At 36.9% G+C, this 15,156-nt stretch overlaps 1 protein-coding gene across 1 annotated transcript in view; it reads left to right on the forward strand.

The window, feature by feature from the left end:
• Nucleotides 1-15,156, forward strand: part of dnah11.L (dynein axonemal heavy chain 11 L homeolog) — a 156,238-nt gene that overhangs the window by 96,270 nt on the left and 44,812 nt on the right. The window contains exons 57-60 of the mRNA XM_018267365.2: nucleotides 11,589-11,822; nucleotides 12,612-12,758; nucleotides 13,919-14,032; nucleotides 14,248-14,391. Coding sequence (XP_018122854.1) covers nucleotides 11,589-11,822; nucleotides 12,612-12,758; nucleotides 13,919-14,032; nucleotides 14,248-14,391 — 639 coding nt within the window. The remainder of the gene's footprint in view (nucleotides 1-11,588; nucleotides 11,823-12,611; nucleotides 12,759-13,918; nucleotides 14,033-14,247; nucleotides 14,392-15,156) is intronic.

Below are 15,156 nucleotides of genomic sequence, written 5' to 3' on the forward strand. Positions count from 1 at the left end.
AACAGTTATTTAGGGGGTTATTTATCAAAGGGCGAAAGAGAGTTTTTTATACCTCGGATGAACTCACAACTCGAATGGTTTCTTATTTAAGAAAAAACTTGAATGGGAAAAAGTTGATTTTGCGAGTTCGAGTTGCAAAACCTGAAAACTCGAATTTTCAGGCAAACCCACTGAAACATCATGCAGGCTATGGTTCAAGGGACCTCTGTCATTGACTCCTAATTGACCTCGACAGGTTTTAGATGGTGTATTTTTGAATTCAAGCTATTTTTTTTAGGGTTGGGGTATAATAAATCTCGAAAAAGTTTTTTTTTAACCCAAATATGTGAGTTATGACCGAAAAAATCTACTCGAAAACTAGAATTTTACTAAATAACCCCCTTAGTAATATTTTGCATTTATTTATTTGTATTCTTAAAATGTGTATAAATAAATAATAAGTAAATAAATATAATGGGCCAGATTCAATTCAGTGAGAAAAAGGTTTATCGAATGAATACTGATAGACAAGATTGAATTTGAGATGCAATTCAATTCAGGAAAAACTTCACGTAATAAACTCTATTAAAGTATATGGGGAAAAAATGGAACTAAATTAGGAGAAAGGTTTCTCATCCATGAGTTTTCATGTAATAAACCGTGAGATAACTTTTTCTCATTGAATTGAATCTGGCCCAAAGTGTTAAAGGGATACTTTTTCAAAATGAATCAGTTAATAGTGCTGCTCCAGCAGAATTCTGCACTGAAATCCATTTCTCAAAAGAGCAAACAGATTTTATATTCAATTTTGAAATCTGACATGGGTCTAGACATTTTGTCAATTTCCCAGCTGCCCCTGGTCATGTGACTTGTGCCTGCACTTTAGGAGAGAAATGCTTTCTGGCAGGCTGCTGTTTTTCCTTCTAAATGTAACTGAATGTGTCTCAGTGAGACATGGGTTTTTACTATTGAGTGTTGTTCTTAGATCTACCAGGCAGCTGTTATCTTGTGTTAGGGAGCTGCTATCTGGTTACCTTCCCATTGTTCTTTTGTTTGGCTGCTGGGGGGGGGGAAGGGAGGGGGGTGATATCACTCCAACTTGCAGTACAGCAGTAAAGAGTGATTGAAGTTTATCAGAGCACAAGTCACATGATTTGGGGCAGCTGGGAAATTGACAAAATGTCTAGCCCCATGTCAGATTTCAAAATTGAATATAAAAAAATCTGTTTGCTCTTTTGAGAAATGGATTTCAGTGCAGAATTCTGCTGGAGCAGCACTATTAACTGATTCATTTTGAAAAAGAATTTTTCCCATGACAATATCCCTTTAAGAACAAGTATATCCATTGCACTTAACTCTTCTAAAACAGAATGAATTTGCCTTGAAAAGTCGCCTTTTAGAATCTATTACCTAGAACCTCATTATCCAGAGAGGTTCAGAATACAGGAAGGCCATCTTAAGTTTTTAAACATTTCCTCTTTTCCCCATTTGTAATATAAAGCACTAAGTTTGCCCGGGAGCAGTATTTGCATTTAACGGAAAACTATACCCCCCAAACAATGTAGGTCTCTATAAAAAGATATTGCATAAAACAGCTCATATGTAAATTCCTGCTTCATGTAAATAAACCATTTTCATAATAATATATTTTTCTAGTAGTATGTGCCATTGGGTAATCATAAATAGAAAATTGCCATTTTAAAAAATAAGGGCTGCCTCCTGGGATCGTAGGATTCACTGTACTCACAAACATACCAACAAACCATACATGTTAGGTCACATGAGCCAATTAACAGACAGAGTTCTTCCACATTTCTTCCTGTTACAGTTAAAGTTGTATTATTTCTGGTCAGGTGAACTCTGAGGCAGCACAGAGACCATCAGGAAATGGTGGCTCAAGGCAAGAGATGTAAAAGGGCAATATTTACTTAAATATATATTCCAGTTTGCTAAGATTCTTTAATATGCCACTTAGTATGATATGAACTATCTGTTGCTCAAGTGTTCATTTTGGGAGTATAGTTTTCCTTTAAAGGGGTTGTTCACCTTTGAGAAATTTTAGTATGATGTAGAGAGTGACATTGTGAGATAATTTGCAATTTGATTTCATTTTTTATTATTGAAGGTTTATGAGTTATTTAGCTTATTATTCAGCAGCTCCTCGATTTGCATTTTTAGCATCTAGTAACTAGGACCCAAATTACCCTAGCAACCATGCATTGATTTGAATAAGAGACTGGAATAGGAGAGGGTCTGAATAGAAGGATAAATAATAAAAAGTAACAGTTACAATACATTTGTAGCCTTACCGAGCATTTGTTTTTTTTAGAAGGGACAGTGACGCTGCAAAGAATCAGAAGAAAAAGACAAATAACTATAAACCTATAACAAATAAATAATGAAAACTAATTGAAAAGTTGCTTAGAATTGGACATTTTATAACATAATAAAAGTTACCTTAAAGATGAACCACACTTTTTAACAGGTGACCAGTAAATGCTACTTACTAATTGGTTTCTATGAGTTACTGGCCCTGGGCAAATTTAGTGCCTTTTATTACATAACCCCCTAAGTCTAACAATAAATACCTTGCACTCTATGGTAAATAAGGGCGGTCATTTGCAACATGCGCGGCGGAATGTAACAATGAAACACCAATAACGTGGCTTGTAGTTGAATTATTTCCTGTCCTCAGAGCCATAATTGTGAGCAGCACAAGTACTAGAGCCAAAACAGATATATGATAATGAAATGAACAGTTCTATTTTCTTAAAACAGTTAGTTAAACAATACATAAGAAATACTTTTTTTGCTGTTCATTTTTCAGTAAAGAGTTTTAAGTAAAACTCTTAAATGGCCATGCATGAAATCCATAACTTTTGATTTCTATGATTCTGTTGTAATCTTTTCAGCTTTAAATATAGGTATTGAGCTTTTGTATTGTTCCTCAAGCTGGGACTCATTTACTCAGGAGGCACAGTGCCAAAAACTGTTAAAAAATAATAGCTGGTTCAGACTGTTACAGGTATATTGAGTGGGCACCACCATGGTGCTGTCTGCATTGTCTCACTGCAAACTTTTTTTCCCGGCATCTTATTAAAATAAAAACACCTTCGGGGGAAAAAAAGCAGAGGAATAATTTACATTTCTCATTTTCATTGTCATACTAATTAAACATTTTCACTTTCACCCAACAATAGCATATGATTCTATTTAAAACAGTAAGTGTTTTACAGTTGCTGGAGCCTGACACAAAGCTTATTTTTGTACACCTGCAATTTAGGCCCCAACTAATGCAGAATTTTATGTGAAGTAACTATTATATTCTATCTTTATCAAGATTATTGTAATTCAGTGTAGGCAGGCTTTGCCAGCAAAACAAATATATGATAATTAAGTCAACAGTTTTGTTTTTTTGGCACAGCTATTTAAGCTTCAGCATAGAAATAAGTTCTTAACCTTCCAGTAAAGCTCTAGTAAAATCTTATGCAATGGCCTTAAAGTGCTAAGTGATAGGTAGAAATAAACAAAAACCCATAATAACCTACAGGACTGACAATTTTTTCAGACGTCCATTTTATGGCCGTGTTGCATTCTTTTGGCTGTTTCTTAGGTGTAAGTGTAGCTGTTGGAGCTTCTTAAATAATGAGGCAAAAAGCCAAAATGTGTGCAGAATAAATAATCGTAGCTCAAGACACCATACTTATTTTTCAATTGTCTTCCAGTGTGCCCTGACACACAAGATACAGTGGTCACTTCTCAGGCTGCTAAATGAAACACGCTGAGGCTTATTTAGTAAGGGGGCATGTCTAAATTATGTACAGAAATACACATTTTAACACAAGACTCCATGCTCACTGTTGTGTATTTGAACTCCAGTATGTCCTAGGTTACAGAGGCAAATAATTTTGTGCCTAAACGTGAGTGCCACAGGACAGGTTGCTTCTTGAAACATTGAAAACAACAACTTCGTTTTGGTATATAAATCATCTTTTATGGTTCTTGCCAGGTGGAGGTGGCACTAATGAGCACTGAAATGCTTTGAGCTCTAAAGTAGTTTATGCAAGGAATGCAAGTAAATAAATTAGGCTGTTCACCTTTTAATAAACTTTTAATGTGATGTAGAGAGTGATATTCTGAGACAATTTGCAGTTGGTGTTTTCAGAGTTATTTAGCTATTCAGCAGCTCTGCAGTTTGTAATTTCAGCAGTCTGTTTGCCAAATTACCCTAGCAACCATACATTGATATGAATAAGAGACTGACATATGAATAGGACAGGGCCTGAATAAAAAAGACATGTAATAAAAAGTAGCAGTAACAATACATTTGTAGCCTTACAGAGCGTTTGTTTTTTAGATGGGGTCAGGGACCCCCATTTGAAGAAGAAGAGGGCAAATAATTCAAAAACTACAAAAAAGAAAAAATGACGGCCAATTGAAAAGTTGCTTTGGAATATGTATTCTATAACATACTCTAAAAGTACATTTAAAGGTTGAACTGCACCCTTTAACCTAATCTTAATTTCCCCAGATTATAAATAACACTATTCTCAAATATCACAAAATCCAAGTCTGGACTGAGATTCAAAATAGGCGCTGACATTTCAAGTGCACAGAGGCCCAAACAATAGTGACTTGGACTCTTACAGCAGCCCCTCTTCTACATTGCCAGTCTCAGCCTGACAAGTTCCCTGAATGGTTAATGCACTATAACCTTAAAGGAGAACAAACCATTAGTAATAACAAGGCCCCTCCACAAGATGGTGCATGAAAACCCTGCTGCGCTACTCTGCCTCATAGAACAAAGTTGAGGAAACGATTGCATTAAGGGGGGTCCTTACTGTTGCAGTTTGGAAGAGGCGAAGACTTTGGAGGGGGGCAATTTTTACCAAGGGTTTCCTTCTTCTTCAAGTTAGGACCTTTAGGGCATCATTTTGCCTGATAGATGATTTTAAGATGCATACAACAGTGCGGCAGCACATGGGTTACCATTGACCAGGGTAAGATTGCAGTATAATTGATTGCGTGTGCCTGGTTGAGATGTTAGATCGTAAGCTCCAATGGGGAGAGAACTGAAGGGAACAATGAACAATCTGTGCAACATGCTGGTGATTTTTAAAGTATAATACATTGACATACAAATACCTTTTATCATATTGTAATTAACTGATGGACCTCCGGATCCGCAACATACAAGGGTAATTCTGTTTTTAGACCAAGCGAATCTTGCAGAGAATCATTTCTAAACACATTTGCGTCCTTGTTTAAAAAGAACTATTATGTGGTAGAAAAAAAACTGTGTGGTGCTTGACAGTTTCCAGAGCAGACATTGATACATGAATGAAGTGCAAAATACATCTGGTATCCACTAAGTCAAATAATTCTTTGATTTATATCAATTGCATCAGGCTAATATCAATTCTATTTAACCGTTAATTTCACTCATTATATGTGGGAGCACAGCATATGTATAAACAGGCTGACATTGAAAAAAAAAGTGAAGTAAAAAGGGCATAACATGCAAAACTAAAGATTAATGATTGGCAGAATAAATAATTTATGCTAATGAAATTACTGCAATTAGTAGTCCCACAATGACCCCTTTTGAAGCGCAGCTGTTTAAGTCAGGAAGTGCTGTCACCGCTGACCTTATCATAACGCAAAGTGACAAATTGGGAATGCGATGAAAGCGAATCGTTAGAAAAGCCTGTTCTGCAACAATTAGTGTCTTCTGAAACAGCAGAGTGAAAAGCAACTAGCAGTTCTTTAGCTCAGCTTGTCCCCCATGCTGTGCCATTTGGATAAGCGTGACAAAATAAGACAGGCCACCTCAATGGGACAGCGACTATATTCCATTGTCTTTTTCTTGGAAGCCATTATACCCATCCACCCATATCTAGGAACTATACAGCTTAGCAAAGCCACAGATCATAACAATATTAACAATATTTAAACTGGATAAATAGGCTGTGCAAAATAAAAAATGTTTCTGATATAGTCTAATAGAACAGAACACTACTTCCTGCTTTTCAGCTCTCTAACTCTGAGTTAGTCAGTGGCTATAAGGGGGGCGAAATGGGACATAACTGTTCAGTGAGTTTGCAATTGATCCTCAGCATTCAGGTCAGATTCAAAAGCAACAGATATGACCCATGTAGCCCCCCCCCCCCTCAAGTCACTGATTGTTTTCTGCCTGGTAACCAACCAGTGGAAACAAAGAGTGTAAACCAAGAGAGCCGAAAAGCAGGAAGTTCTGTTCTGTTGTTATGTTACACATCCAGTCACTCCAGTCTTTATACATTACATTTTTTGCTTACTAACTATATTAGAAACATTTTTTATTTTGCATAGCCTATTTATTTACCCAGTTTTTATTTTTATACTGAACAATTCCTTTTAAGTTCACTGTTCTGTTGACACGGTAGGGTTAATTTACAATTGGGATGGAAAGATGCAAAAATTACTCTTCCCTCCCCATAGTTTGCTCTTAGGGGGTTATTTACAAAAACTTGGGTTTTTTTCATACTTTACCACAAACCAAGTTGACCTAACGCCCATCCATGAATTTGGCTATTTTACTAATAATTAAATTAATCATATCAGAATAAAACTCCAAAAAATGTGAGTTTCTATGAATACCTATAGTTTGCTCTAAGGGGGTTATTTACTAAAACTTGGGTTTTTTTTCATATTTTACCAGAAACCAAGTTGACCTAACTCCCATCCATGAATTTGGCTATTTTACTAATAATTAAATTAATCATATCAGAATAAAACTCCAAAAAATGTGAGTTTCTATGAATACCTAGAATTTCTCAAGTTTATTGGCTTGAAAACCTCAAATTTATTGCGTTTTCAAGTGAAAACCAGTGTCAAAAAACCCCAAACTGCCATTGACTTTTACATGAATTTGACAGGTTTTAGCTGGAGTATTTTCAGATTGGATTTTTTGCTGCATTGAGGCATTATAAATCGAAAAAAAAATTACGTTTTTTTTCCTCGAATTTTTAGAGAAAATAAAACTCAACCTTTAATAAATAGACCCCTGAGTGTCTCTGTGGGTATGTGGCAAAGGATCAGAGCCGCATATTGGAGGGGCATTACCATGTCCAGACATGAGTGGGTCCTAGAACATCCCTACTTTGTGCATCATTTGGAACACAAAAGGCACAGGAAGAGACACAAGGTTCAAGGAACACCTGTTCTTAATTCTTGCTCACTGCAGATTTTAAGTACAGGGCTCCCTTGCTCATCTGTGCAGCAACATCAACCGAGGGTAGGGCCAAATGGACTTTTGGACTTAAGCACTTGCACACCCCCTTCATAGTAAATGAGCCCATGTATGTCACAATAGATACAGTATGATACTGGCATCCATGCTACTTAGCAAAAAATATGACAGTGCCAAGATTCTGTTCAAGATATGAGCTTGGGACAATACCCAACTCCTGACAACTCTCATTTTATAATTTCAATAGCTTTTTCTGGGTGTATGCGTGAGTGTCCTCCAAACGATGTGCAGGTCGACTCCCTTCCTGCATCCAACCCGAACCTAGCCAGCACCACCATTTATAGAGAGACCGAGGTGGAGAGCTTAAAACCTTGAACACATACCTTTGCAGTACCAGGTGCTGTACTGAAGGACCCACGCCTGTTTCAGGTTCAAGTAATCCAATCAAAGCAGTTATCAGCAGCACACCGTAGATTTCAACAAACGTGGAATTTATTGTATCAAAACATTTCAAACAGGGCAACGTTTCGGGCCACCTGGGCCCTTTATAAAGTCTAGTGTTACAGTTCCCACATCCATATTTAAAGCATAAGGAGGGGGTGTGGAAAGAAAGGCCACTATCTCTTACTGTGACATCATAGAAAATTCAGTGTTATCGATTTAACCCATGATGGTCAAGGTTATAAAGATCAGTCAATCTCAGTGAAGTCCATAAAATGTCTCTCGTTTGTCTAGTGCTCACCATCATTATGTGTACACATAATACATTCAGTGAATAAAAAGTACTGTGAATAAAAATTGAAAAAAATTGAAAAAATAAAATAAAAAGACCAATTGAAATAAAATCTTATAATAGTGAACTCTTGACAAAACTTGTAAAAAATCTTTCATAAAAGGAGAAAAAGGTTGTTGTTTTACCTAAAAGGTCACATATTAAATGCTTTTCAGCTCATTTTGCAAAATATAACCCAATATATTAAGAAAATAACATCGCTCCCCAATATGTTTTACAGAAAATACATAGTATATTTGAACAGTATAATATTTATCACCTGAGGCGCACTCAATATCCATTCCGCATTCCGCACTCAGCACATACCTGAGATACATAATGATATGCCTGGAAATGATGTCGGCACTCAGGGTGTCGGTTATCAGTAACCTTGAAAAAACGGGGGAAAAATTAAATTTTCTAGTTTACAATCAAAATCTCATATTAAAAACAGGATACATCCTGGCCGCCGGCCATGTGTAAGTTGGCCCGAACCTGCCTAACCCGAGGGTGTCGGGCCAGCCCACACATTTCTACCGAGTACTCCAATTTTCTTCCACACTCCAAATACAGGCAAGTTAATTGGCTCCTGATAAAATCACCCCTAGTGTGTGTAAATGAGATTGGGAACCTTAGATCATAAGCCTCGGTGGGGCAGGGACTGATGTGAATTATATATAAAATCTCTAAATCGCTGCCAGAAAGTGTCTGTGCTATATAAATAAATGATAATAAATATATTTTTTTTTTATTACACTTTTTTATTAGTCATATATTTGTATGTATATGCATGTATGATTAATAAAAAAAAGTGTGATTCACTGTATATATGGAGTGCGGGTCCTTCTAACTATTATAAATAGGGATGCACCAAATCCACTATTCTGGATTCGGCTGAACCCCCGAATCGTTTGCGAAAGATTCGGGCCAATACCGAACCGAATCAGAATCATAATTTGCATTATGCAAATAAGGGGTGGAAATGGGGAAAACATGTTTTAATTCCTTTGTTTTTTGACAAATCCCTTGTTTTGTGACAAAAAGTCCCCGCCCCTAATTTGCATATTCGGATTCGGTTCGGCCGGCAGAAGGATGCGGCCGAATCCCAAACCGAATCCTGGATTCGGTTCATCTCTAATTGTAAATCACAATTTGACCCTGCACCCAAGAAAGAGGAAGACCAGATGGAGTGCGGACACCTGGCATAAAGGATATGTATTTATACTTGTATAGAGAAGTGCTTTCCTTACTAGATTAAACCAGTTTATTTTCCCAGCCCAGTCGTCTGGGGTTGAGTCTACATCTTTGTGTTTGATCATCTAAAAAATATTTGCACTTTTATTAGCATTCTCTATTAGCATTCTTGTCACTTTACCTGGTAGCAAAAGCCTATGTTTTATTGTAAAAGAAATACATCTTCTTGATGCTTCATTTTGTAAGGATTCTGAATACTGCAAATAAAATAACTCACTCTGAACAAATTGCACAAAATGAATAATCCTACCAGATGTAATTATTTAACTGCATCATTAAACACTCAAACAGAATTTTCCAACATATTGTGAATTGTGACGCATATTGACAATGCTTTGGTAAATTATGTGTAACTTTCCTGAGACTTAGGTGGACCTCATTTAATTCATATTAATTGATTTTCAGGCTTCCAGTGATTAATTAAAGCGGGTTAATCATGTAGAGGAGGCAATAAATAATTGTTACGGTGACATGGTGTGAGTTCACAGAAGTTAACTCATTTAGAAGTCAATGAGGACAATGAGAAACAAAATAACATTATCCAACATGCTCAGAAAGTGCACTGTGCACTTCATCTAGATTGTTTCTAATTATTATTTTATCTTGTTATATATCTTGGCATTGGATATAGAAACATTTATGCACTCAGCACTGTACCATGAAAACTTCCAGTGGGTGCAGGTATCTATGGGCCCTCCTGTTTCTAACCATTTGGCCTATTTTATCATCAAATCCTATTACTGTATGGGAACAATGAGGCTGAATAGATGACAGAATAGAATATAGTATATAAAAAAAGAGACTATCCCCCATATGTAATAAAAGGCACTAAGTTTGCCCAGGAGCAGTATGCCGTAGCAACCAATACCAAGATGCATGCTTTCAAACAAGAGACGTGTAAATGCTATTATTGGTTGTTATAGGTTGCTGCTCCTGGGCAAACTTAAGAGGTTATTTATCAAATTTCGAGTTTTTTCACAAAAAGGGTATTTTTTGTTAAAAAAATGATTTTTCAGGTTAAAAAAAAAACCTTTGATATATAACCCCCTTAATGTCTTTTATTACATAACCCTATAGCAGAATAAAGAATAATGAGGAGAGGAGGAAAATTAGTTTGGAGAGTGGGCCCCTGGTATTCCAGTCAAACATTATTGATGTATGGCCTAATTTCTCTATGATCCCTTCTATAAAATTCTAAAAAATCCAGAGCAGTCAGTCAGGATAAGAGGAAAGAGAAAAGTAGTGGAGAAGCAGACTGTGGCATAAGAAGTGTTAGGGGAGGAGAGGGATTTGAATCGCTGGTCAAAGTGTGACTGGTGCAAAACAAACATCCTATGTTACTCAGTATTCATGGCTGTGTTTAGGGGCACTTAATCTGTCCCATTACTTGGTAGGTACCCAATGGGATACCTCATTTACACCACTTGGGATTTCTGCACAGGCTCTTTTTAATGCAAAGTAAAATTCCTAGGTTCAAGGGGCAAACTAAGAAGCAATGAATTCCAGAAACATATTTAATTAGGCCTTTATCCCCTTCCCCTCCTTTACCCTGTTCTAAAAGTTTCCCATCTGGCCATCTTCCCCCTTTGAGTCAGCATTTCCCTGCATAGACCTGACACTGAAATGTGTTATTGCACATGCGCAGAATTAGTTCATGTACAAGTATATGAAGTCACTGAAGTGAGGAGGACCCCAGATTGGACCACATGCTTAGTTGCCTTTAGCTGCTTTTTATGCAAAATCGTGCTACCAGGGTCTTTTTGGGAGCTTTTCTTGCCCTTTTGCTTCACTATTTAGAGCGTAGAACACAGTTACTTGTCAAATAGCATTTTAGCTGTTGTGTGAAATCATTAATTAGGGTTGGCACCTACTTGTTATATTACTGAACCAGCAGGAAAAACATATGCTTAGTGCCAGTGTTATTAATAGGGAAATAAGATAACAAATATTGGTAGGTTGATATTTTTTACAGAAAAGTTAGGAGCCCTTTTTGTATTAAAGAGCAAGAGGTGAGAAATACAAACAGCAGGACGGTAGTTAACGCTGAACTCTCTTACACGTGTCCTTCAATGAAATGAATTGCAATAAGACGTTACAGTAGAGCTGGCATGACATTTACATCAATAAATGAGAAGTAATTCTATTTCCTAGTTGTAAATGTAACCATTTCTATTAAAGGCTTTTATAGCTCATAAGGAGCTGTAGAATGGTTTTAGATAGTTTTTAATATGCTCTGTTATGAATGCTTGTAAGACAGCTCTGTTGAAAGCTTTAAAAGAAAGACTATATTATCTCTTCAATGTTTTGTTTTCCCGTACATAACGCTTATTGCTCTGCATTTCCTAACTGCAGCCAAGAGTCAAGGATTCCATCAGTCAGTTTATGGCGTATGTGCACACCAGTGTCAATGGCATGAGTATGAAATATCTTCAGAATGAAAAGCGTTACAACTACACCACTCCAAAAAGTTTCCTGGAACAAATAACGTTATACAAGAATCTGCTGAAGAGAAAAAGGAGAGAGCTTTCCCAAAGGATGGAGCATCTAATGAACGGATTGCAAAAATTGACGACAACAGCTTCTCAGGTAGATGTTTTGTCTATATAGTATTATTTCTCAAGAACCTGTAAAGACTAAAGAGAATAGTCTCTGGGCAGGATATGAAACAATATTAAAAACTACCAACAAAGATTCTACTACATGTTTTTTCTACACTTTTCTGTCACCTCAGCCTCCTACAATTTATTTAGAGCACCCTAATGTCTGTAGGGGCACTGGCACTTCTGGATATGTCACCAATGAGGGCTGATTTTTATACAACCAAAACTTGCCTCCAAACCAGAAACTCAAAAATAAGCTCCTGCTTTGAGGCCACTGGGAGCAACGTCCAAGGGTTTGGAAAGCAACATGTTGCTCACAAGCCACAAGTTTGGGGATCAATGCTCTATAACATAATGAGTAGGATTCAAGTTAGTGAGAAAAAGGTTTATCACATGAAAACTCATGGATGAGATTCAATTTGAAATGTAATTCAATTTCGAAAAACTTATCTCACAGTTTATCAGGTGGAAACTCTAAGTCTATGGGAAAAACTGGAACTGAATTTGGAGAAAAGTTTTTTTCTCCTCAAATTGAATCTCATCCATGAGTTTTCACGTGATAAACCATGAGATAATTTTTTCTCGCTGAATCTGGCCCAATCTTCGGTTTAAAACAGAAACCTCTGCCTGTTTGGCAAATGTAGTAGAAGACACAGAATTTTTGCAGGGAGCTGGAAATGGTAATTTAGTAACAAATGGGGAATAGAGTATATCTGTATATCCTTGTTGTAGAAATATGAACACACTGTACACTTGCTTGCTGTGCCCTCTTTAGGTAGAAGATCTAAAACTCAAGCTTGCATCTCAAGAAGCAGAATTGCAGCTGAAAAATCAAGATGCGGAAGCCCTCATTACTAAAATAGGACGTCAGACTGAGAAAGTGAGCCAAGAAAAGGCCATTGCAGATGCAGAGGAGCAAAAGGTCAGTCTAATTTGGAATTGGCACATTGTGTTCAGTACAAAATATACCTTTTATAGGACAAGCTCCTTGCCAGGGTGGCATATTATATTAAGCACAAAGGTACCTGGGCTCATAGCAGCTTCTCGAACATGACTGCTTTTAACCTGTAATTGCTGAATAAATTGTCTCCCTCCTTTTCAAGTGGACCTGTCACCTATACATAAAAAGCTGCATAATGAAAGTCCTTTTCAAATTAAATATGGAACCCCAAAATGTCTTTTCATTAAAACATCCATACCTGTTATAAAGTGTTTAAATATCTAAACTGTCAATCAAATATTACCTACCCCACCTCTATGGCTGTGGCATAGAGGAGGGGCAGTCAATTACTTTCACTTTCCATTCAGCACTTCCTAGATGTCACTTCTCTCCTCACATTCCCCCTTCCCTCCTCAGGCTCTATAATTGTGTAGGGCACTGCACATGGACATAAGGTCCCCCATTCTGGTGCATACACAAGATTTTGGGGTGATACACAATTTCCCTTAATAACCGTGTCCACAAAATGGCAGCAGCCTGCTTGCTGTGATTGTATAATTCCAAGGCAGAAGGAAACAAAATTTAAATAATAAATACAGTGTAAGTAAAGTTTATTTTGCTCAACTAACATGATAGAAAAGAATTTGAAATTATTTCTTAGGATGTCAGGTCCCCTTTCAGTTTTCTCAAAATTATTTCAGTGAATAACTCATTCCAGGTAGTAACAGATTGAGAACCTTTTGTATGGCTTATAACACCTAATGGGGCAGCAATAAATTTCAATAGCAATTGGGGGAGCAATAAAATCAAGTCACCATTGGAGTCATATCCTTAAGGGGCAGATAACAGTTTGTGGTATGACATACATCCCAACTGTCCCGTTTTTCCTGGGACAGTCCCGATTTTGAGAGCTCAACCCGCAGTCCTGGATTGTTACTGAAATGTCCCGACTTTCTCTTTGATCTCCTGAACTGAACAACCAGAAAAAGATAAAAAGTTTCTAACTTAGTTGTTTTTTGTAAAATGGACATGGTAATTAGATAGTGAGGCCACAAAAATGGGGGTGATCAAAAAAATATTTTTTCCCTCTTTCAATTTCCAAAATCTTTGGAGGTATGAAATGATATGAGTGTATGCTTTAGGTTGCATTCATACAAGGAGAAGTATCGATGAAACAAAAGGACTGTGAAGAGGATCTTAGCAAAGCAGAACCAGCTCTGATTGCAGCCACAGCAGCACTTGATACCCTCAACAAGGTAAAGAATGGCAGGGTTACATAGCTAGGATTCAACAATATATCTTTTGCTTGTGTTGCATTCATCCTCTGGTTTTTCATTATTCATTCATTCAGTTGCTACATATAAATATACAGTAGATATGATCTATTAGATCAGCTAGATCATTACATTCAGCTGTTCTGAGTTTTGTTGAAAAGTTTTCTATGTACAGTTTCCTCTTTTCCCCCATATAGACCAACCTGACTGAGCTAAAAACCTTTCCAAATCCACCAGTGGCAGTCACTAATGTCACTGCAGCCGTGATGGTACTTCTGGCGCCCAAGGGCAGGGTTCCCAAGGATAGGAGCTGGAAAGCTGCAAAGGTTTTCATGGGAAAGGTAGGGTGGAATTATATGTGGAATAGACATGCCTTACAGTAATCACATTGCTTTAGCTTAGATTTGTTTGCCTTTAAATGAATACAGTGAAACCTCAATGTTACATCCCCTGATTTTACGTTTCCCCACATTTTACTTTGTTTTTTTTGTGGTCCCACAAATATATAACACATAATACATTTCGCTGATTTTATGTTTTCCGGCATTTTTATGTTTTATGATTTGGCACCATTTTTTTCTTGTCCCTTGAAAAATGTAAAATGAGGATTCTATTGCAAAGCACTTGGGGTCTGACCATGGCTGATAGCCGGCTCCCTCCCAGATTTAGCCAAGCAAATCTGAGCTGACTATCTAACCACACTCCTCACCCTAGATAACAACATACCTGGCTTAAAGGGGTGCTTCACCTTTAAATTAATTTTTATTATGTTATAGAATGGTCAATTCTAAGCAACTTTTCAATTGGTCTTCATTATTTGTTATAGTTTTTTAATTATTTGCTTTCCTCTTCTGACTCTTTCCATCTTTCATATAGGGGCCACTGACCCCATCAACAAAAACAAATGCTCTCTAATGCTTCAAATGTATTGTTATTGCTGCTTTTTATTACTTATCTTTCTATTCAGATTAAATGCATTTTATTCAAATCAATGCATGGTGGAGTGGAGAGCTGCTGAATAAAAAGCTTAATAACTCAGACCACAAATATAAAAAAAAACTAAAACCAACTGTGACCCATCTTAGAATATCATACTAAAAGTTAAC

Source organism: Xenopus laevis, chromosome 6L, assembly GCF_017654675.1.
Source record: "Xenopus laevis strain J_2021 chromosome 6L, Xenopus_laevis_v10.1, whole genome shotgun sequence".
Taxonomy (NCBI): domain Eukaryota; kingdom Metazoa; phylum Chordata; class Amphibia; order Anura; family Pipidae; genus Xenopus; species Xenopus laevis.